At 46.9% G+C, this 25,015-nt stretch overlaps 1 protein-coding gene across 34 annotated transcripts in view; it reads right to left on the bottom strand.

Annotated features, from left to right (window-relative positions):
- Positions 1-25,015, bottom strand: part of Sorbs1 (sorbin and SH3 domain containing 1) — a 115,599-nt gene that overhangs the window by 24,270 nt on the left and 66,314 nt on the right. For 18 of the 34 annotated variants that reach the window (XM_032891916.1, XM_032891914.1, XM_032891907.1 and 15 more), the window contains 8 exons: positions 22,028-22,077; positions 13,460-13,632; positions 11,505-12,971; positions 10,782-10,867; positions 7,758-7,925; positions 3,960-4,006; positions 424-538; positions 163-288 (listed from right to left, as the gene is read on the bottom strand). In XM_032891916.1, coding sequence (XP_032747807.1) covers positions 163-288; positions 424-538; positions 3,960-4,006; positions 7,758-7,925; positions 10,782-10,867; positions 11,505-12,971; positions 13,460-13,632; positions 22,028-22,077 — 2,232 coding nt within the window. The remainder of the gene's footprint in view (positions 1-162; positions 289-423; positions 539-3,959; positions 4,007-7,757; positions 7,926-10,781; positions 10,868-11,504; positions 12,972-13,459; positions 13,633-22,027; positions 22,078-25,015) is intronic. The other 16 variants (XM_032891930.1, XM_032891929.1, XM_032891932.1 and 13 more) reach the window with 3 other exon arrangements.

The following is a 25,015-nucleotide window of genomic DNA, read 5'->3' on the forward strand; positions in this document are numbered from 1 at the left end:
ACTCTCATCTCAGAAAACCTCTGGTTCCGCTTATTTCAATTTTCGACCAATCCACTGTGTTCTTGAGGCTACAGATTAGCAGCCATAGCAACCGACACCTTTGAGATAAACAGCATCATCCAAAGGCCCCCAAAGCCGGGATGAGATGTGTGTGTGGCTTACCTTTCGGAAAGACATTTCTACTTGTGTATCACCATTAAAGTTAAACTTCGCAATGGCTTCTCCATATTCCAAGACCTGTACGGGCGCCAACTTTCTGGGCTGAGCCTTCTCAGCTGGAGGAAGAAGCTGAGAAAGGAAAGAAAGCAAAAGAGAAGGGCCAGGGGAGGAAGAGAAGGGAAGAGAAGACAGGACATGGTAAGAAAATGGTGTTTTAGGCATGCTGGGCTTCTCCTGAAAGGACAGAGCTGCGGGCTGTGGTACCTCGATATAGGTGCGTGGGAAGATTCCCACCCGGCCATGGTGTTCGCCTTCATACCAGTTCTGATCGATCTGTTTATAGATGTAAACAATATCTCCCTTCTGCAGAGGCAGCTCCCTGTTGACAGAAAGTCGTTGCCTGTTAGTAGATGTTTCAAAACGCGCGTGGGGAAGACACTTCAGCTTTTAGTACAAGACTTTACATGGAGTCAAAGGGGACAGAGTTCCAGAAGATGGGAGGCTCCATCCTTGGAAGTGAGAACCCCAACCGTCTGGTAGTTCTGTAGTCTTTTATGGGATGGGTGTTAACACACAACACTTACTAGCACTGGAGACTGCTCAGAGCCCATAATAGTTGGTTGTGATTTTCTTAATGTGTTGTTTGGGAGGGAATTCTGTCTTGGAGATGCACCAGGGTAGAGCCCAGCAGCCTTAACTTATTTTTTTTGTCTTTTTTTTCGGAGCTGGGGACCGAACCCAGGGCCTTGCGCTTGCTAGGCAAGCGCTCTACCACTGAGCTTAATCCCCAACCCCCAGCCTTAACTTATTAAATGGCCTCTCTTTGGATACTTTCACTGCCCCTTGTGTTCTGTAGCTAGACATGCCTGAACCACTTCAGGTTATGACATTCTGATTCCCTCTACCCATCCCCCGCCTTCACCATCTGTCTCCATCAACCTGTACTAGGAAGCTCTGAAGTGGGGCAGGCTGAGTTCAAGCCAAATTTAAAGATTTACTAGTTCAGGGACTTGGTCAGAAAGCTTGAACTCTTGGTGACAATGTCCCTTTATCTGACCATAGCATCTAATTCAAGGCTGGCAACTGCAGCTGCAAACTGCGGGTGAAACGTCCAGTAGAGTACATGGTCTGGAGTCATGGCTTCCTTCTCGGCATGGAAAATACAAGTTAGAACGAAAAATGGATGATCTTTCAAATGTTATTTGTGCCTTTCCCTCCACCTCCCAACCCTTTCTTCTACACCCAACTCTTTGTTTGCCTCAGCTTGGACAGTATTTACACTAACCAGGACCCTTGGCTTTCGTGAGAAAAAATAAATAAGTTATAAACAAAGTGAAAACAGAACAAAATAATAACCTGAACTTTTCTCAAGTTAAAAAAGTAAAAACTTTTTTTAATTTTTGCTCCAACCCAACATCATTTGGAAGGGGTGCGGCCACTTTGCAGGAAGCCCTACATGAGGAGTGTAGCCAAGCAAAAGGGCACAGCTGGAAAACTTACAAAACACTGACTCTAAGCTGGATAAAAGCATCCTGAAGAGGCGTGTGTGGACCCTGGGTTGGGAGTTGATTCCAAAACTAGGCCCAGCAAAAGGATGCAGGATGTTCAGCTTTGTGAAAAGGGCACGTCTCTGGCTAGTCCTTTCCCAAAGCCCTCTCCATGACGTGTTCTGAATCCCCCTTTAGGTGTCATACACTGTGTTGGCAGGTGGGACCTGAAATGGCACCACTGTTAAGCAAAGATTCACTACTCTGAGAAAGATGAACATGGACATCCTGAGACTGATGTAGAAGCTTAGCTTAGGTACTGTGACACCTGACCTCTTTCTATATCGAGGCCCTGTTTACTTAATTAGGCAGCAGCTTGGTCTGACCCAACCCTTTAATAGAGGGAACCAGGGGTAGTCTCCGAGGAAAGTGCTTTCACCAGGGCAGCCCTTCAGGCCACACTCTCAGCTCCCACAAGATCCACATATCTAGGTCTGGTGTTAGAGGACTGGGGCTTAATAGCAATAGATACTTTCAGATTTGAATATCCTTTTATTGTTGCAATGCAACATGGTCATCTGCAGATTCCAGAACCAAACATCAAGCCCCCGCCCCTATCATACAACAGTCCCTAATGTCTTAAGCTCACGAATGGGACACATTCATAATGCTCTATCCTTAGCTAAGCATGGACTACCAACCACGGGACATAGATTTGTTAAGAGGGCAGCATGCCATGATGGGAACATGAGGCAGGCATTAGCAGTATTGATAAATGACAGTCCTGTGGACCTCTGGCCTTCTTACTACTTCTATCTGATTGGTTACTCAAGGGGGTGGGGGGCTTTTAAAAATGAATTCTAAAAGGACGTGTCACCTAAAGTCTCAATTTAAAGGAAAATATTCTCTTTGACTAAAATACAAGTTAATTCATGTGTCCTTGTTATTCTCTCTCTGGGTCAAATATGAGGATGGTAGATACCATCTTTTGAGTATGAACTTCTGTTTCACTGTGCAAAACGTCTTACTGGTTTACCCTGGCTAGTTTCTTTGCGGGGGGGGGGCAGTTTTAGTCTCATCTTACAAATGAGGAAAACTGAGGGTAAGAGACATTGATAAACTGGCTATAGTTGCAGAGATGTGAGTGGCAGAGTCACAACTTTCTAAATCTAAAGTACACACACACACACACACACACACACACACAAACACACAGAGCCATCTCTTGTAGCAGCCTAAGGGAGTGGAGTAATACAGTCAAATCCAACCACCCTGGATTCATGCCTGGGTTCTACAAATTTGGCCTGGCCATTCCTTCTGTGTTCGAAGAAATGGGAAGCATGGCTGATGAGCCTAGAGGCATTGTTTCCCATCACCCACGAATGGAAGCACTCCCTCCTCAGCCCCAAACATGGTGCCTCCTATTGGCAGGACAATGGGATGTGGCTGGCCATGTTATCAGCTGCCAAAGAAAATTCATGGTCTGTTTTAATCTATAATTAGCTACAGAGCTATCGAGTCCTTCTGGAACCTGTCTGTGGAAACATTTCCAAAACTATGTTCCACAGAAAATAGAAAGGTTTTCTGGTCACCTAAATTTGGGCTAACTAAGCAGATCAGTTTCTGTCTCTGAACTCCACGGCCGTGAACACGCCAGTAACAGTCCATCTCCCCAGGGGGAGAGGGGCCTAAAGATGCCATGAGCTGCACCTCTGAGTCATTTCTACAATACTCATTCTTTGGTTTTGTTTTTTAGGAACATCTTGCAGGATGAACGCTCGGGAGGAACACACTTAGAGAAATGTTAGTATCCCCTGGACTTCCTTCCTCCTTTGGAACGCTACAGAAAAAACAGGCCAAGTTATATTCCTAGAGTCTGGTTCTTGATTCTTTCTTGGGTCAGATCAGGCTGCAACCTAGTCAAGTAGACAGAGGACTTATTCAGGTAGAAAGAGGGTGGGACAGAGCATACGAGCCAGCCTCAGACCCTAAGGTGCTGGGTTTGAATCCTGACTTTATGACCTCTTAGGTGGGCTGAGTTCTTTCATACTGGCTTCCTAAGCTTTGGAAGTGGAAATAATAGTATCTACTCCACACAGTCCTGACTCATCAGAGTTGAACGAGTTAATACCTATGACGTAATACCTATGATGTAATACCTATGATGTAATGGTGCTGGCATGTGTCACCTACTGTTGATTATCTGTACATCTATCTTTGTGAAGCAACAGTTGCCTATCCCACTCTCTGCCCTAAGCAAACAGTATTTCCAAAGAGGCAGCTAAGAAGGCAGGTGTGACTGGAAGCACTTACTTCAGTGTCTGAGCTTTAAAGTCAAATTTGGCTCGGGCAGGTCTCATCTAAACACAAGAAATAACACGGAGTTAAACATGATTGATGAACAATGAAAAGGACACATTTTTTTTTCCCCACAAGATTCTAGAAAGCGAAGCAGAGAGATCCACTCTAACCAGTTCATTTTGGTTTAAAAATCCGGGCAAGACCGCAGCACCTGACCCCATCAGCATGATAGATGGTGTTTAGTCAGCTGTGTCATGCATGGAAATTCCCCTTCAAGAAGGCCACTTGTAGTTAAGAGATGGTTTGAAAAGCCCCTCAGGCAAGCTGATCGTGGCTACTGTCAGCCAGAAGTCTTCAGACAAGCCTTGCCTATCATCTTACTCCTTGTGGGGCATCTTCTGTTTCCCTGGGATAAGTTAGGTACTGAACGTATAACAGAGTCTGGTTCACCTATCATATCATCTTGCATTCCATAAGTCCCTACCGTCTGTGGCATCGAAAAAGCTACTACGGTAAACCCTGAGAACATCTCTAACTACGAAACACCATCCTAGCTGTGGCGGCTCCTTTCCCCTAGACACCCCGGCCTGGAAAGCCACCCCCAGCTGTCTGCACAGTCTCATTAAGTCTGTCAGTAACTCATACCCGAGTCTGCTCCCCCTCAGTTCAAAACCCTGTTGCTCTGGACCTGACCTCTGCTTCCCACAGACACAAAGCTTCCTTTGACTCTACCTTCTCCTCAGTCTAATCAACTGTCACCCAGGAACACAAATAACATTCCACAGATTCTTCCACACTTCACGGTTTTGCTTTGATGTTGGCTTCAGCTCTCAATTGTCTGGTAGATCAAATCTCTCTCCTTAACCTGGGTGGAGGCTTGTGGCCATATCCCCAGTCACACCTGAATGTCTATCTGTCACCTCTCCTGTCCCAACTAAGTACATTTATGTGCTAACCTCAGCCTGGAATTTGTTCAGCCCCAACTCTGGCAAGAACTTCACCTTTATCAGCTTGCATCCCTTTCTTCTCTGCTCTTAAAAGTGGTTATTTTAACCAGTTTTGTTGTTAAAGGGACATGTGACATTTTTGAAATCACATGCACAAGCTATTTCTATCAGAGTTCCTCTGACCTCTTTGGCTGCTATGGCCTCTGTCTAGATACAGCATGAAGGAAATGAATGGTAGGCCCTCTACCAGACTGGAAGACAAAGGCAGACTGGGAGGGGAAAATGGAGCTGAGGTGAGAAAAGGCGCCCCAAAGTATCATCACACTAGTCTAGCTGTTTAGTCATTGCCTTACATTTCCAGGCTTCTGGGCTTGGGCTTTGCGGGCGTCTTCTAGGGTTCATACTACACCACAGGAATGTTTGTGTTTTGTTCTGTTTTAAGGTTCTGTTTTTACTGGATCCCAGGCTGGCCTTGAGCTTTATATCCTCCTCCCAAGCTTCGAGATCACAGGCATGGGCTTAGACTGGCTCTCCCTACAGACTTTTTACCCTGTATTTTCCGGCTGCAGTTCCCATACATACAGATTAGGGGTAACTTAACAAGCACCTTGTCATCAAGTTAATATCAGATCCTAACGCCTGTGTTTATGGCGTACTTTCTAACGGTTGTAGGCACACAGGAGCAGAACGGACGTGAGAATAAGGATAAATAACAATATTCACAATAGAAAACCCAAAGACCAAAACTGTAAGAAAAAAAAAAAAAACTTGTAGAAACAATAGAAAAAGTGTGGGGAGAGAGGATTACCCATGTCACCCAGCTATACGGCTGTGTGAACATTATAACATTATAAAATTTATACCACAGCAGCAAATGTTCATTCTTTGAACAACTTTGAACTCCTGGTCCTCCTAACTCTATCCCAGGCGCTGGGATTAAGGTTGTACACCTCACCTGGCTGACATAGAACTTCATACGAAGGTGATTTTATACCCCAAACACCAACTGAGTTGTCTCTGCTCTACACAGGGAGAGTATCACACCGAAGTTAGTGGCTGCTGACTCCTGCTGGGAGTGAAATGTATCCACACACCACAGTGTACTCATACTTGCTGGTCTCACTGCTCCAACTCTGTCACGTCAGTCGGCTAAAGGACAATGATTCTTTATGTGGACCTCAAAGCATCAAACTTAAGACCCTGCAAAAACTTAAGATCCCACCCCAGGTCGAAACATCACAGGTGAGACGCAGGAGCCTGCATTTTGATGTCTTTTTTGTATGTCTTTAGGGGTTCTGACACAATTTGGGAAATATCATTCTGGAGGAAAGGCAGGACCAGTAAGAAGAGAGTGCTGGGGTGGAGAGATGGCTCAGCAGTTAAGAGCACTGGCTGCTCTTCCAGAGGTCCTGAGTTCAAATCCCAGCAACCACATGGTGGCTCACAACCATGTGTAATAGGATGTGATGCCCCCTTTTGGTGTGTCTGAAGACAGCTACAGTGTACTCACACACATAAAAAACATATATTTAAAAAAAAAAAGAAAAAGAGTGCCTCCCTTGTCACAGCAACTCCTGCTGAGCAACACTGAGGCCCACTCGCCCTAAGGCAGTTCTATGGGCTGCCATCTTCTTCCTCACAGGCAGGCAGACCTCTGAATTGGGCTAGAGAGAAGAGTCTTTAGAGCAGGAATGTTCTGTAAAGGAGCCATCCCACCGTACACCAAGAAGCTGCCTGTCACTCACAGTGGACTAGCTAACTTTTGTTTCTTTCTGGTCACATCTCTATTTTTCTCTAATTTAGAATCTGCTCCCCACCCCCTCAAATTTCCTTCTTTAGGTCAAATTCTTTTAATACTTCTTCCCAGGGACTTTTCATTTCTTAAAACAAACAAACAAACAAACAAAAAAACCCCAAAAAACAGTCAATGATACCTCTGTCACTTGAAAGACAGAAAGTTGGTTATACTAACAGGTCATAAAACTAGTTCCTGGGGTCACTTGTTCCAGCCCAAAAAAGCCCAGCTCAATATGCCACAGACACATAAGCATCCCTGAGAAGGCATTGGCTCAGCAGGGCTTTGAAAGGCCACACAGCAGGACCTAAATTCTCACTCGAAAGCTGGCCCTTGATCTACCATACCGACATTGATGAGGGAGGCAAGACCTGGATAAAACCACTACACTCTCGCTTCTCACTCCTGCTGGAATATTAAACGTCTGTAGTCTAAGCTTAGAAATGTCAAAACTGAGGGAGCAGATGAAGCTCCTCTCAGAGTGCTCTCATACTCTCCACGAGTTTACCCAAGCTGCCAAAGTCAAGAGTTTCAAACTTCAGTGAAATGTCCCAGCACAACTGAGTAATCAGTACTGTTCTCCTGAGTTTTCAACAGCAGTGCCACTAAGTCTGGGGGCCTCAGTACGTGCTATAAAGTGTCACTAGGTAACTTTAATAACGAAAGCTTCATTAACCATCTCTTTACAGAAGACTCTTGGGATATCCAGAGCTTCTGAGACACACAGCCAAAGGGACACAGTTTCTAAGCAGACCACAATGCAACATGGTATCACAGTCAAATGCAGGATGGTGAGGACTGGACTCATGAGGCAGCCAAGGCTCTAAGCATGCAGTACGAGTGTGCACCAGCGGATCCCAGTCCCACAGCCAGGCATGCTTAACAGATAGAGCACAGGACATAGTGGGGCTCACGTCTATTCACCAGCCACAAAAGAGCCAAAGCAGGCTAAGAAAGCCAGGATGACAGGCGCTGTTTGGAGAACTAAATTGGCCTACAGAAGGCAATGCCAAAGGAAGGCAAATATTGCTTTGGGTCAAGCAGCAGTTGGCGGCGACCAAAACAGACCTCTAACCCAGATTTCCTTTTTGCAGTGTCATCTATATTGAGGAGGTCCCCAAAGCGCTCATTAGTGATAAACTGATGATGAGTCGGGATGACACCTGTGTGGCGGCGAGCTGCAATATCGGCCTCTTCTTGCTCGCGCTTAAGTCGTCTCTGGTCCGCTAAAAGTTTCTGCCATGAAATTGCATAAGATGGGCAGTGAATCATCTGGTCCAGCTTAATGGAAAATGGCCACATAAGCAACTAAGGAAGAAGGTATTGGTGAACAAGGAGGAGACATTAAAGATCACTGTCAAAGGGACTTACGGACACAACGTCTAAGTTCTCAGGGTAACCATCCACAATACACTTTGTAGGAAGGAGAGAGCACTGTCCAGAGGAAATGGGGACGCTGGGATATGGGACACATGATTCTACATGACCCCTCTGTCTGGCTGACTACCCCCGGGGCTCAGTCCAAAGCAACAAAGACTCAAGGGCTTAGGCACTGTAATCGTGTTTGGTTGGTAGCTGGCCTCCCTATCTGCCTTAGAGTTCCTAAAGTGTTTCCAAGACAGGATGGGGCATGCTGTTTCCCTGACTACACCAGCTCTCTCAGGCTATGGGTCTTGACTCTCTAGCAACTAGGTCATGTTTTTGCTTCTTTTTCAGTGACACAAAGCAGAGAATGCAGCACTTTTCCCCCAGCACAGCCAACTCTTCCCCTGGGCATAAGTTTTAGGAGGCCTCAGGACATACAGCGAAGGCTCCTCATGTGGCCAACAGAGGTCTTGTTTCTGTCCCACTGACTTGTTTCTACATCCGGGAAATGAAGCTGAGTTTCAAGAAATGATAGAGAATACGGTAGAGAAAATAACAGCATCTGGGGTTAGAAGAAACAGCTACCCCTATTAAGAAAATTAAAGGGTTCGTAGGGAGAGTTGGGGGAGGGGTATGGGGTGAGTTAGAAAAGAGGAAGTGGGGGAGGGATTTGATCCAAACATGTCGTGTCCTTGCATGAAATTCTCAAACAATAAGTAAGAAATATGTTTTAAAAAAGAAAATAACCATCGACTGCTACTCAAGACTTTTTCTATGAGTCCGTGTTGCTTTTCACCAAATACCATTCATGGGCTATTCCAATGGCCCAGTAGAAAAGAATTTTAATTCGCTTCCTTATTTCACTGCAGTTCTCATTCCTGGGATTAATACTCCTTGTGGGAAAGCATTTATTAGAACTGGTATTTCTTAACATGCTCAGCTAGACGTAAGTCTTCTTCCAGCAGACAATTAAATGACTCATGTGACATTCAGCTCTAAAGGATAATGGCCCAGTTTCCCTCTACAAAACAACAACTCAACAAATGGCTATGGGGCTTGCGGCACTCAGAAAACCATAATAAAGGAGTAAGCTAGACGAAAGTGCAGTCCCAGGAAGGTGGAGTCTTAGTTTCTAGCCCAGCACTTTTGGGGCGTGTCCCTGTTAGAGCCATGCCCTTGTTGAATGAAACAGGGAGTTGGCTTGGTGACCACAAAAGGTCCTTCAAGAACAGATGGGGTCTCCCTCTCTGAAAAGCCATTATCGTCAGCGTCAACGGTAATGGGTTGACATGATCCTCCTCCATACTGTTTCTACAGCAGTGGAGATGGACTTGTGCCTGAGGCCCTGTTCAAAAGCACTGACTGTTGCTCTGGCTGACAGTACGTTATCCCTGGAAAAGAGCAAATGGAAAAGACTTAAACCTGAGTCAGTGAATTCACCGGGTCTGTGTGTTAGCCACATGAGCCTGTATGCACGAGGAAAGATGAGCCGTTTCAAGCTCTCAACGTCACCCAGGATGCAAGTTTCTCTCATTAAGTACGCAGCTTTCAATGGAGTCACTGCTAAACCACGTTAGTACAAGATCCTCTTAGTAAGACTCACCCACCAGACCCTCCCTACTGAATACTAGCATCTCATCACTAAAATGGAATTTTATCTTTCCTCTCATGGCATGCAGACCTGCTCTTTCTGACAGAACACATATAGAAACGTCTGGAAGGAGATCTGCCCTGAGTCCTGACAGACACTTGTCATTGGACAGTTTTGGATTTGACAATTTAACAGCTCTGGATCTCAAACGCCTCCCCTGGCTTTCGGGAGGCAGAAGTCATGCCCGGTGGGCAAGGACAGGCATGTTTGTCTTCTGCAGCGGTGAAGGAAACTCCACCTAGACTCTGGAACCACTCACGCTAGACCAGCACAGAAAAGGATGCGGCGAGGGTTCTCATGTTTGAACATCCTTTCCCACTGCCAGCAGCTCGAAGTATCCTTGCATCCCTTAACAAATGACAGGAAAGTGGACACTGAACTTATCTATGGGACCCTCCTTCCTGGGAATGTGCAGCCAGAACATGTGCACTGGAATGCTCTATCACAGCAGAAGAGAGGATTCTGCGTCCTAAGCCTTTTACTATATTCCAGAACAGGCTCTATTCCAGACCCTGGCAATCATCCCACACAGAGCCATTTCAGCAGCTCCAAGAAAATGCCCAGGCTCTGGAGTTCTCGTGTGGAGTCTGCCAGCACTAACACGGGCATCTCCCTTCTAAGTTAAAGCTGGCAGAACCACAAGCAACTTCCCAATTGTTCATAAACTGCAGAGAGGCCAGCGCTGCCACCTTCCATTTTTCCTACTACAGTGTTCTCCCATATGAAGCGTGGTGCTTCATGCCAATTATGAGGAGAGATGGGAAGGTAGACTTCCTTAAACACGGGACATATTAAGGAGAACGTGAATTCTGGTCTCCAAGCTTCTGAGGGTGGTACTATAGCCCAGTGAGTATATGCAAATCAGTCAGTCCTGCTTTCTGGCAAAGTCAACTACAGAGGAACAAATGGAGCCCAAATCTTATAAAACTCTGCTGGTGAAAAGCCACAATTGCTTCTGCCCCCCCGCCCACCGTACCCCATCACCCTTCTGAAAGATGCCCAGAAAGTTCAGTTCCTTTGTGTTTTTTGTTTTTTCTCCCTGAAGAAAAGCAGCAAGGCTAAGACATGAGAGTTACCTCTTTATCATCATGCCGTCTCCGGATAAATTCTTCTGTGGACTCCAAGTAATCAGCTGGTATAAAATGTCTTGGTGACTCTGAATCTTCAAAAACAACACAACAGAGTTAAAATGAGCCACGGATTAGTGTGAAGCCAGTTTTTCTCTTCTCTATTATTAAGGTCAAATTTATAAAGATGCTGGTAAATACTCAAAGACAAATTCTGAAGGGAAAAACCCTGAGCCCCCACCCCACCTGCTCTTTTGGATTTACTTGCAAACCAGTCTAACACAGAGACAACTCACCAGAAGGCCAAAGGTGAGCAAAGAAAGGGACATTCTTTTAAGTGTCCCCACAAAGAAGCACACAGGCTCTAACGGGGACAGACCGTACACTCACACACACACACACAGGGCCACGGAGAGAGGCTGCCTCTCCAAAAACCACAGGGAGGCTGGGAACTGGTGTGAACCGGGGTTTTCAAACGAACCCAGTCTTTGGATATGAGCTAAACGGCCAATTTTTCTTTCGAAACGGTTTGGTTGGTTAGTCTAAATGAGGTGGGGGGTTTGTTTTTAAAGAAGTGCAGCCACCCACTACAAGCCATGGTTAATTGCCAAGCAAAACAAACAGAAGCAAAAGACAAGGCAGAAGATGAGAACCAGAAGCACACAGAGGGAGGGACAGAGCAAGCCAAGTGGAGACGGGGAGGTGAGACTGGTCAAACACACAAAATGCCACCTCCATGGGCTGCTGCCAGTTCACTTTGTGGATTGTTGTTCCTGTCCAAGGCATGGTCTGAGTAGGGCACGGGGTTCCCGTTATTAACAGCCCTTGTGCAATCCTCCAGGCCTGCGGATCTGTCCAGAGGGGGCTCTGAGTTGTGGCTAAGCCTGGCCATGGTGTGTCGGGAAGACAGGCGAGTGGGGACCATGGGTTTCCCCGCAGAGTGGGGCTGGTCCTGAGGGCCCTGGCAGGGAAGGTCTGCCTTCTGGCCAGCAGGGCACCCTGAGGAGTCATCGTGGGGAGGCTGTCTGGGGTGCTGTTGAAGGGGCTTTTTCAATCGAAAAGGGAGGGGGCCCATCAGGTAGATGTTTCTGAGGAGACTGTTCCTGTCCCCCCTGGAATCCGAGCGCCAGTCTGGCTGCCTGGAGGACTGCTGCTCATGCTTCCGGATAGTGGTGAACCGGGTGTACGAAGCCGGGCAGGTGCCCTTGCACTTGTTGAGGCGATGTTTGGGGAAGTCCCCATGAACACTGCCCCCGCTGCCCTCCCTGCTGTCATTAGAAACATTTGAGCAGTGGTCTAGCTCATCCGAGCAGATGGAAAGGGGCTCAGAGGGCGCAAGGCTCCGGAAGCTCAAGGCGTGGTCCGCCATATTGCTACACGTGGGAGACGAATAGACCCCTCCGGAGTCCATCCCGTCCATCTCTCTGGGACGGAGCTTGGTAGACTCGAGGAGGGATTCTGCTGAACGAGCTGAGGTCAGGCCGCTTCTAGAGAGCACAGGTGTCGGGGACTTGCTTAGCCTGCCAGAGAAGTCCAGGGATGGCATGGACCGAGACCGCTGAATGAGCTGCTCAAAGGCCGTGATACGGGAGGACACTGTGTGCTTGGGGATATGTTCTGAGCCCTCTTGGCTAGCGCCCAGCTCACCCCTGGCTAACGACAGACTGCTCCTTTCAAAGTGGGAGGCAAGATCTCGCACACTCGAGGAGGAGATGGAGCCTAAGGAGAGGCCAGCTCGGTTGATCTGGTGCATGTCCCGGTAGAACATGGAGAAATGCAGTCCAGCCTTTCTGGAGAGAGGGCAAGGCCTCCTGGAGCTGGTGCTGTACTCCTGTAGGCTCATGGTGCTGCTGGACTTGCTGTCGTAATCCCGCCGGGAGCGCATGAGTAGGTTCTCGATGCTCCCCCCAACACGGAGCGGGAGGCCTCTTTTGGAATCATTCAAAGAAACACAAAGGTTCTCACAGCTCTGAGCCTTCTCTGAGGGTAACAGGACGCTCTTCTGTTCCTGCAAAAGAGCGCTGGGAGCAGAGAGCCTGGGTTTGAATTTGGAAGGAAGGATCTCCGAAATGCAGGCTTTCGCAGCCGACAGGGGTTTCTTGTGCTTACACCCGGGGCCTAAAGCATTGCTAGTGTGAAACGTTCGGCTATGAACTGATGATGAAGAAATCATGTGAGCATTCCCGCCTTTACGATCCACTGGTAAGCATGCAGAATAAAATAAACAGACCCATTAGGTTAAAGCTGGAAGCTGCTTTTAAGGGGGTGGGGGGAAAGGAGAGGTAACATGCTCAGTTGTCAGAAGGGCTTTAAAAAGTCCCCAGTTGATGTCTGGAAGCAAAACAATCTGTGCTGCAAAGCAGGTGCAAAGATGCAACGAAAGAAAATGGCCGCCCTGCCGGTTAGGAGAGGCTGAAGCTCGGCTAATTTCTAGGAAAAGGGGTATTATTAGAACAACAAAAAAGAGAGAGATGTTTTGGAGAGAGCAAGGTTGTGGGTGGGGACCACTAAGACCAGAAAGAAAAATGGCCGGCAAGAAAATAGGTGAGGGGGACAAGGCGGCTCCAAAGGCTGGACTTGGACCCGGATAGGCAGCTTTGTCCCTGTGGCTGGAGGTCCACCCGCTACCAACACTCAGGGACCAGGCATGAAGGAGACGTGCCTGTAGTCTTCCGCTTGTCGGTTACCTTTAGTAGACGCTGAGCTGGAAGGTCGCTTGAGCCCACTCAGGCCCTGAAGAGGGATGTCACCACCTTCCAAGACACTTTTATAAATCTGCCTCTCGTTCTCCAAGCTAGCGAGACCCCCGGGGGTCCCATCTGATTCTCTCTTCACTGCATGGAAGTCGGAGGAGTATATACTACGGAGAAGGGAATTTTAAAAGAGAAAGGGGAGGGAGAGAGAGATAGGAGTTAGCTTGCTTAACATTCTTTTTAAAAAAATCTGTTTGTCACCAGCTGAGAAGGAAACTGCTTTTTGGTTTCCTGGTAAAGCCCCGAGAAAGCTCAGGGCTTGTTCATTTGGACCAGTGTTTCTCCAACCTGTGGGTCACGACCACTTTGAGGCTCGAGTGACCTTTGTATAGGGGCCATCCATGTAAGACCATTGGAAGGCACAGATTTTTTTTTTTTTTACACTACGGTTCATAATAATAGCAAAATTAGAGTTATGAAGTAGCAACAAAAATAACTTTATGGCTAGAGGATCACCACAACATGAACTGTATTAAAGTGTCACAGCATTAGGAAGGTCGAGAACCACTGATTTAGTCATAGATTTCTGCAGACAGGCAGGCCACCATGCCTGGGTCCACAGAGACATGATCTAAGCAAGAAAACCCCCACATGGCAATGAGTACATTTGTGCTTTTTTTTTTTTTTTTTACAGATTTATTTATTTATTTATTTATTTATTTATTTATTTATTTATTTATTATATGTAAGTACACTGTCTCTGTCTTCAGACACACCAGAAGAGGGCACCAGATCTCATTACAGATGGTTGTGAGCCACCATGTAGTTGCTGGGATTTGAACCTCTGGAAGAACAGTCAGTGCTCTTAACCATTGAGCCATCTCTCCAGCCCACATTTGTGCTTTTAAAAAACAAGTAAGAACCTGGAATCCCAGCACCTGGGAGGCTCAGGCAAGAGGAGCGTAAGTTTGAGGCCACTCTGAGCTACACAGTGAGATCCTGTTTTTCAAAAACAAACAGGGAATTGGAGAGATGGCTCAGAGGTTAAGAGCACCGACTGCTCTTCCAGAGGTCCTGAGTTCAATTCCCAGCACCCACATGGTGGCTCACAGCCATCTGTAATGAGATCTGATGCCCTCTTCTGGTGTGTTGGAAGACAGCGACAGTATACTTATATAAGTAAGATTAAATAAATCTAAAACAAACAAGAAACTGTGGGTAGGATAATGGGGAGCCTCGTGGCTACATACAAAATGGTACAATTAGGGACAAGGATGCAGGATGCCAGCCAGCTAAAGTACACGGCATAGATTAGGTATTTCTGGGTTACTCTGCGTGAGAACTTCTGCTGACAGAAAGATCGCAATCACCAGGTAAGGGAAGAAGAGCCTCAGCTATCTGTGGCCTCTTGGAAAATCAGCAACTGAGAAAAATCAGAACTTGGAACTCCATGTGCCCTGATGACAGGCATTGTTTTGTTTTGAGCTTTTGGCTTAAGTGATCTTCCTGCCTCAGCCTCCTCAGTAGCTAGGACAAGTGGCATACATCACAATCATTTATCATCTACCCACACTACTGTCCAGTTATAAGCTTCATTTGCTTTTAAAGCATGAACTTTGCTTTTAAATGTATGCATATATATACACATAAATATGTATGTCTCATACATATACATATACATATATATACGTTTTGTCTGCGTATGTACGTGTACTACCTGTATGCCTGCTTCCCACAGTGGTTAGAAGGTGGTACTGGATCCTCAGGAACCTGTGTTAGGAATGGTTGTGAACCATCATCTGGGTGCTGGGAACTGAACTTGAGCCTCTGCAGAGGCTACAAGCTTAACTGCTGAGCCATTTCTCCAGCTCCTGATCCATTTTAGGTTTTTAAAGATCTGTTTATTTTTATTGTCTAAGTATGCGTGTGTGCCTGCATGTGCCTGAATGTGTACCACACGTGTGCCTGCAGAAGCCAGACGAGGATAGTGGATTCCTGGAGCTGGAGTTACAGACAGCTGTGAACGGCTAGAAACCAACCTGGGTCCTCGGCAAGAGCAGTACGGACTCTTAAGCCCTGAGCCACTTTTCTAGGCTTTCATTTATTTTTATCTTCTTTGAAATCTAGGTATTTTTCAAGTCACTATAAATTCTTTTTGGAATGAAGTAAGGCACAGGAAAAACACTCACAATGTATTTACTTAGTGAACTCCTCCCTTTGCATACCTGCTTTTCTGTGGTCTAGCCTGCTGAAGCATTAATATAGCACACATTCTGTCTCTCTCCCCCTCCCTCTACTCTATATACCTCCCCATTCCCCAAGATGTCTGTCTCATACAACAATATAGGCTTCTGCGATACACTTTCGATCCTAGTGAAATCAGTTTACTGTCTTCATCATAGATTTGAATTTTGAAGACCCATTACCTCGTGGAATCCACTTTCCCCTGTACTTTACTGTATCATCAAATACTCAGGAAAGTTAAAAGATGGGCAGGAATGGCCACTCACATCAGCCACACCTAGGTTCTCCAGGGACCATAGAATGATACTTTATATCACACATAAATCAGATCATCTGTCTTCCTGTCTGCCCACTGGCAGACCTTTTCATATACCACAAACCCAGCCCTTTATTTTGTACAAAACCTTTGCTTCTGATTCCTCATAATTACAGACAACAATGGAAAAAAATCCTTATGATATAAAAGGCATTGTGCTAAGTGCCTGTTGGTCACCCCCCCCACACACACATATGCGTTGAAGCTCTCAGATACTATTCTTAAATAAGATACACACATACATATACATGTACATATGTATGTGTGTGTGTGTGTGTGATAGTATATATGGGAAGTTCATCTAAATTTGTTTTTAAACTTTGGGTTTCCCAATTAAAAAATCACCACATCACCTTTATTTCCTGTTCTGAAAACTGACCAAAGTGTGCCTGGAGGGACCATCCACACCTCCAAATAAGAATTTGGCTTTCCTAGGCTCAGGGATTAGGCCTAAAGCTTTTGGCCACTGGGTAGGCTCATAAACACTCCACCCTCTCACCCCAAGATTCTGATTAAAAAACAAATCAGCTCCCATTAAAAATGGTGAACCCAGAGGGTGGTTCTATAAATACCACTTTCAAAAAGGTGGGCACTCATCTACATTGGCTTTTAAACTTCGAGTTTTCTAATTAAACATCAGCATATCACCCCATTCTCTCCCTTTTGTACAATTCCCAAAGCAAAGCTATCCACAGTCCTTTGTTGGCCCCCAGCTAAGGGCACTGAGGACTTTGGTGTGAGGGCCCTGCCTGGCCCTTGGTGCTGGTGGGTAACTTAGACAACTTGCACCCTGCCACCTGTGTTCTGAATCACTTCAGCTTCAGTCAGAGCTTCAACCCACCTTCTGTTCTCTCATAGCTGCCTGGCCTCACCTACCTCAGTGGCCCTCAGCACTCCCCCACCCAGCCAGCCTGCTCTCTGTGCCCCACCCATTTCTTCCTGCTTCCCACAGATCGACAAGCCAGCACTCAGGAAACCTCTGGGAATGCAGCTGCTACAGCCAAATGTTTTCTTTCTGATACCAAAGCTGACAAAGGAATGCTTTTCCCAGATGCTCGAGGTACACTGAGGCACCTTATTTAAGAGCAGCATCCGAGAGCTTCAACACATGTTTTTAAAGACACCATCTCCAACAGCTCCCTTAAGGATGGGTCATTTGTTCCATTGTTCAAAAGAGGAAACTGAGGACCAGAGTAGGGACTGCCTTTGTGTAAGGGCACAGAGTTCCTAGGACTTTGCAAAATCCAAAAAGATCAGAGGTGAGAGAAGTCACATTGGCTCCTTAGCTGAGAGTGACTGAGATACAACCAGAATTAACAGCTACTGACATTAAACAAAACCAGTCAAGTTCAGAAGCTCAGCTCTGAGAAGTACTATGTTAAGTCAGATTTGGGTCAGACTAAGCTAGCCGGGACACAGGACAGAGAACTGAGCCTCTGTGAGAAGCAGAGCTGGCCACGGGGTTTTAAAAGGTTTCAACAAAACCGCGCTCACTGGAAGGATAAAGTGAGAGATCTCTGAGTCAGCTGCTCCCATGTGTGCTAACAGAGGACCAGGGGCAGTGGACAGGGTGGGTACCTCCCATGTGTACTAACAGAGGACCAGGGGCAGTGGACAGGGTGGGTACCTCCCATGTGTGCTAACAGAGGACCAGGGGCAGAGCACAGGGTGGGTACCTCCCATGTGTGCTAACAGAGGACCAGGGGCAGAGCACAGGGTGGGTACCTCCCATGTGTGCTAACAGAGGACCAGGGGCAGTGGACAGGGTGGGTACCTCCTATGTGTACTAACAGAGGACCAGGGGCAGTGGACAGGGTGGGTATCTCCCATGTGTACTAACAGGACCAGGAGAAGAGGACAGGGTGCCTTCCATGTGTGCTAAGAGAGGTCCAGGGACAGTGGACAGGGTGCCTTCCACATGTGCTAAGAGAGGTCCAGGGGCAGAGCACAGGGTACCTTCCATGTTTGCTAACAGAGGTCTAGGGGAAGTGGACAGGACGCCTTCCATGCGTACTAATAGTGGGCAGGGTACTGAAAAGCCAGATTCCAACAAAGAACACACCAGTTGAGATGCACTCCTGCTCCAGTTTTTCAAAAGCTTGCAAACAAGATGTTTTTTCTTGGCTTCAGTTCCTTTCGTTTGCGACATTAACACTGGTGACAAGACTGTTTAGGAAATCCATCAGAAACCTGTATACCTTTCTGTCAGTCTCCAAGCTAACTGCCAGCCACATCACCTGGATGTTCTCCAAACATCTCCATCCCAACACATCCCAAACCAAACCTGACTCTGTCTAGCCACCTGCCCTTACTCAAGCACAGAGCCTGAGGAATCGGCGTGCTTTCTCTCATCTCTCCCCAGTCTCTCTCAGCCCTCAGGCCCCGCTTCCTTGATAGTCCACAGTAATCCCTTTGCCCTCTCTGCTGCCCAGTGGTTACTTCACTATCACTTACTTAAGATCCTGCAACATGTGACCCCTCCCAGCTTCTAGTCCCAGCTCCCTGCAATCGCTCTTGGTATTATATCTAAAAGAAGACATATGGCACCCCAATGTGCAGATTTGCTAAAACAAGTATTTATTGAGTACCTTCCATATGTCTATCACTCTCATAGATAGAAGCATTCAACAAGGGACATAACTGACCAAAGTTTCTAGCCCAGGAGAGTTGGCTTAGCAGTTAAGAGCAGACCCCGGGCTTGCTGAACACGTAGGTACGGCTCCCAGTACTTGAGGCAGCTCAGAGCTGCCTACAACTCCAGCTCCAGGGGATGAAGCCCCTCTTCTCACCGCCAAGGACACTGAATTATCATGCACATACTCTCACACATACATACACGCATATACATAATTTTAAAAAAAATCTTAAATCTTTCCTGTTCAAAACCAGTTGACTACTTCAGGAAGAAAAACAGGCAACTGTCACGAATGTATCTTTGTGGGAGGGGGTCTATACAGCTCTCTAGAGGTCCCATCTTACGGAACTTTATGACAAACAAAAATTCATTTCTTTAAACATTTCATAATATAATGTCCCCGTTACTCAGGCTTTGCTTTTCTTTTTTTTCTCTGTAGAGCCTTCCTTGTTCTCTGAGTGAGAGGAGCCTGCCCCCTTCTGGACCTCGGCATCACATACACCATGCTGGATTCGGGTTACCACTAACAAATCCGCTTCATACTGTGCAGGGGTTCCAGCAGGTTCTTGGTTAATCTTCCCAAGCCCGGTGCCGGGTAAGGTGGTTAAACAAAAGCTGGGGGAATAAATGATCCCAAATCCAAATGCCTACGTGCACCCAGGCTTCTGGTATATATTAGGGGCTGGGGAATCTCCAATGTTCTAACATAGTTCTTCAGGTTGTGTTTTGTTCTCAGATTAAGGAATCCGCTCTCTGCAGGTTCAGAAAGAGCAGCTCTTCCTTGAGTGCCACTTGCTGGTTGAACAGGGTAAAGCTCTTTTGGTTAGGTGAAAAGTCAGCTTTAATAGGGGGGAAATTACGAACTTAAAGGTCTAGAGAGAGATAGGTGGAAGTGTAAAACAAAAGCCAAACAAACATATACATGGTGACAGTGATTCAAAATGCTAGTACGGCAAAGACTTGCTTACATTGTATACAACAGCTCAAAATCAGCTTTGTCATACTTTCGGCTACATTATTACTAAGTTTGGTTCAGTGTAGCTCAGATGAGTTTCTACTACAGACACCTGGCCCAGAGTGTCATTGCTCCAACTCCGGGTAGAGCGCCCACACATCAGCTACGGAACTGGAGTCAGAACGCTGTGCTAGCGTGCCCATTTCCTCACTTGTACACTGGCAATGATGGTCATACCCGCTCCTCCTGGGATGCTCACAGGAATAAATGTGAAGAGGACCCAGTACACAGTAAGTGCTCAGTAGACTTAAAAGCTTTGTCATCTGAGATCTGTGTCCTTAACCCAACTGATCACCACGGTAGTGATTTACTCTTCCAAACACCGTTAACCCTTACACCCACTTCATTCCCCTGCTTCTTTGTCTTTCATTTTCTGTACTCATTTTGTGGGGGTGAGAGGATCCCCCAGACAGCCGTGCCAGCGTTCCTATTGTGATAAGTAGCATAGTGCTGGCAGCACTAAGGGATTCGCCGAGCCGGCCACTCAGGCAGTGAGGCAGCCTTCTCTGTCTGTGCAGTTCTGGGAGAGAGGATGAAGAGTCAGAGGGAAGGCCAGGCAGCAATGGTGACGCAAGGCGGGCACGGAGAGTCCTAGTTTAAATGCCCAGTGCAACCAAAACCCACTACACCTCAAACTTAGCAGGTCTGCCTGGCACCCTGAAGGTGGAAGGCCTTGTCCTTGAGGAGTTTATGATTAGCAGTTAGGAAAGTATAGACAAATAACTCAGAGAGTGGGCAGCAGATGCAGACGAAGCACTGAAGTGAATCTGGGCAGGAGAGCGTTCAGTCCGTACTTATTACACAGCTTCAGAGCTCGCTCTGTACTACAGGTCTCCCAAGGCAACACAAAGGCAGCCCTGAAAAGAATTCAGCCAGGGTAAGAGCTGCCGGGCACAGCCCTGGGAAGGGCACTCTGGAGACAGAGTTAGAGACCATGGTTATGTAAAAACGGACTCTACCTCTAGGTGGAGACATGCCCTCGTCTCTGGGATCATCTGTAGTAAGGCAGGCTCACCTTAAGGTTTTCCTTCCCAGAATTCCCTCCTCCAAGTGCCTCCTGGGGGATCTAGCTACCATGAGGTTCAGCTAGAGCTGTTAACCTTTTTGAAGCCTAACTTAGAAAGGCGTAACTATTTTTTTTCTTTTCGTCTTTCAGCTGCTAACCAGAACTCAAGCTTTTAAAGTCCCTATCTAACGTAAACTCCCTAACTCCTTACTTTTCTAGTTCCTGTGCTGGCCGCAGGCTGCCTGCTGCCAGGTGGCTGACTGTAACTGCCTATCTCAGCGTGGCTTTTGTTCCTTCTCCCTCCTTCTCCCTCCAGGTAGCTAGGGATTGACAGCCTGCCCGCCCTGGGCTTCTCCTTTTATCCTCAGACCTCTATAGGTGTCGCCATTCTTAAACTTTTATTAATGAAATTGGGAACCAGGAGGGGACCCTAATTTCCAAGATATCACATGGTAGTTCTGCTGAGACACTCAAGATTTCCATTTCTTTCCGTTCCTTGTCTCTTAATTCATTGTCAGAGAAAATAAACCCATTCCTGTACCCCTGGTATCAGTCACTCCATGAAGAAAAAAAATGGAACATACATGCATTGTGCAGCCAAAATTTTAATTGGCATAATAATAATAATAATAATAATAATAATAATAATAATAATAATATCTATGTCCACATGAAAATCTAGGCCTGCATCTTGCATGGCAGGACTGGTTTCAGGACCTAATCCACTATCTGCCCCTGTATCTTTATTCTAGATCTAGTACATCCTAGCTACAGTTTCTTCCCTCAGGGATCTACTGAGAGCAAGTTTGATTCTAATGGAGACAAATGGGCCAATACAATGGCTAAGCAAACAGAAGCACCCACTATGCAAACCCGATGGCCTGACAGATTCCCAGGGTTCATGATGAGAAGAAAACTCCCATAGCTCGTGCTCTGACCTCCATAGCCAAGCCCACACTCATATACATATACCCACACTCATATACATATACCCACACATATGTGAGCAAAGTAAGCAAAATTAAAATAAATGCAGACAAGTAACTTTACACCCCAAAGATAAAGACATCAACCTGGGGTAAAGCTATCAAAGGTAACATGAGTCTCCGTAAAATTAATTCAGAGAAAGAGAATCAATGAAAACTACCGCACCATCAAACTACTGGAAGACAAAGCCCAAAGCATGTGACAGCTCACTGCCATGAGCCCTTCCCAGAGCCACAGCCTTTACTGCCTACCAGGAGACACACAGACAGATAGAGATCAGGGTCCAAACCACCGGCTGTTCTCACCCTTGTCTAGCCCTTGATACATTGGGCCATGAAAACACAGGACTGGCTACTTACTATCCAGGAGGCTCTGACGTAATGTCTGGAGTCGGGCTGACTGCTGAGCTCTGTAAAAGTCAAAAAGAAAGAACAATGTAAAAAGAAAAAAATTACAGTGATTGGTGTTAATTCACTGGTTGCAAAGCAAGGGGAAGGAGACAGGCTGCTTCAGTTTGGTCAGGTAGACAGTGCCTCTGGGGGACAAGGGGCTTGGGCACAAAGACTTTTGGGCTAGGAGAGATTGAGGGGTGCTGGTTCTCATCCTTTGCTTTACACGAGATAGAGCCACAAACATAGGTGAGCCTGGAGGTGAACTTCTGCTCACACTTATCCTTGGCTGCAACCCCAGAGAGCAGAAGCCCATTCGTTTCTCTTCCCCGACCCTCAGACACTCTGCTAAGGCCTCTGTAGCTCCTTTCATGCACCACAAATGCCACACCCAAGAGCAGCACACAGCGCTCTAGGTAGAGACTGCATTTAAAAAAGCACCTTAAGATGGCCATACCATGTTGAGAAGCGTGAAAATGAGACACAATTTCACAGAATCCACTAACCACACGGTCAGTATGGTTGGGAGATGCTTCATAAAATGACGGGCCACTAACAAAAGGAAGAAATCAACCCAGAGCTACCGGAGAGAGGAAGCAATGTAATTACACAACTCAGAGGTTCTTTTGTACTGGGGGGGAAAAATGTCAAGGGTTCAATGTACTTGTGTTAAGTAAATCAATGTAGAAGTTAACTTCTACAGATATCCCTAGTTAATAATGACTATCGCCTCTACTAATAACCATTGGAAGAACAAACTACCTGGAGAAGAGACCTTTAGGAAAAAGAGAAACAAGTGCAGGAGGAGGTTACTGGATTAGGGAAGAGGAGATGACAGGGAGGGGTGGTGGCCTCACTGGTGGCTCCTTAGCCTTCCTTCGGCTTGCAGAAATATCCAGCTCCAACAGGTCCCTCTCCTAAGGGGCCCTGCAGTCCCAGGATGCGGGGTGCCTTCCTTTCTGCCCTGCAGCTCTGCTCAGTCCTCCCATCGTCCTCTAGTCCTTCTGGCTATACTGTATCAGCAGCCCACCTCCCGTCACAAGGCTCCTAGCTTTTGGCCTTTCCCCCATTCTGGGATTCTACGGTTGAAGAGCTTGCCAGCATCTCCATCACACACAAAAAAACCCTCCTTCTGGGGTCATCACTACCCCTTCATTCCCTCTTCCAATCACGCCACACCCCTGCAGGATTTTCTGATTCCTTTCCACAAACCCTAACGCCCAGAAACCAAGTATAAATTTCTATAATCCGTTCTGTGGACCTATCCTAGAATTTTATCTTTTGTAAACTACTTATTTGCTTATTACCGGGTCGGGTAAAGTACGTATGTCATGGCGACATGGTGTCGTGGTGCACATGTGGAGGCCAGCTTCGTCATTTCTCTTTCCACCTACTCCATCTGGTTCAAGGGATGGGACTGGGGTTGTCATAGTTACACAGCAAGCAGCTTCACTCACCGAGGCAACCTGCCATCCCCCAATCTATTTCCTCAGATCTCTCTGAAGCAGCTGGGTTACTGGGCCTTCCTGCGCTCCTCCGTCTCTCTGAACTGTCCTCCCTGTGCCTCTCCTTGTCTTGTTAATGCCGTCCAGCATCCCAGTGGGTGGGTAGCTGTTGGTCCCTACCTCTCTCAGTCCTTTACTTGCTACCAGGTGTCTTTACTGACTCCCCAAACCTCCCAATCGCCTCCCTGTAGGCAACTCTGATAATTTTTATAGCACTTGCCTGCTTCCTAAGATCTAGTCTTACGGTTCCTACGGCCTTCTCGATATCCCAACCTGATCCCAAGCCAGCAACTCAGGGGCCAAATACCTGAAACCAACTCCACGATTTACCTCTACAGTGAGTCTCTTTCCAGCTTCCTTCAGCTTTACTAACACCCTTCATGTTCTAGCTGTCGACTCCAAACCCTAATGTTATCACTCCTCCTTTCCCCAGCTCATTCCTCACACCAACTACTTAAGCTAGAACTCCCCTGGCAGCCTCTGCCCACTGATGCTTCCCCTCCTCCCTGTTGGGGCCCCTACAGTGTGCACTCCTGCAGTGGCCTCCTCCCTCTGATACTCACCTTTTCTCCCTTCAATTTAACTTCTCTAAGGGAATGGTCTCCTCCGCCCATCCCAACCCCTCTCTCCATCATCCGTGGTCTGAAGGAAAACCCAACATCTTCTTAGTCACACTCCTGAGTCTACAGTCTTTTCCAAGCCTGTCCATCCCACCATTCCCACTCAAGATTTCTAGTCGGGCTGATCTGTCTTATCCCTTTGAACACATATACTCTTTCTATGTTATCCCCAGTAAATATGGACATATCTGTTCCCTCCTGAAGGCAGTCACTCTCTTGTGTGTGTGTGTGTGTGTGTGTGTGTGTGTGTGTGTGTGTGTGTGTGTGTGTGTGTAGAACTCCTGCCAGCATCCTCATCTATGTTCAATGCTAACTGCACCAGAACAACAACCAATGGGAATGGATTGTGGGTCCATGCATCAGGCACTTCCCTGCACCATCCTGTCCCTGGCAGGGCTTGGGCCCTAACGGAAGGAGCTGTCAGCTCTAGCTGAGCCCCCATCTCTGCATGAGCTGCAGATGTTTAACTGCCATGAAATGATTTATTTTGGCCAGACTTCTCATCCTGCATGTCGGCCATTGTTATTAAGACAGATCCACAGCCATAACTCGTATTCCAGGACAGGCTGGGATAGTTTCTTCCTTGAGCCTTTAATGCTACAGCAGTTATACCAGATCTCAGTATGGTCTCACCCTAGTTAGAAACCCGGAAGCCCACTCTGCCTTTCTCCACCCCAATCACCTGTCTCGCCTGGATATATGACAGTTTACCTCTTTGCTCTTTTCAGTTCTGAGGGAGAAGGGCCCACCCACGCTATCTTCTTCATCCATTCTCAGTTCTGTATACCAAGGAGGCAGCCAGGACTACCACAGCTCAATGGCTTCCCACTCTT

Source organism: Rattus rattus, chromosome 2 (genome assembly GCF_011064425.1).
Source record: "Rattus rattus isolate New Zealand chromosome 2, Rrattus_CSIRO_v1, whole genome shotgun sequence".
NCBI classification, from domain to species: domain Eukaryota; kingdom Metazoa; phylum Chordata; class Mammalia; order Rodentia; family Muridae; genus Rattus; species Rattus rattus.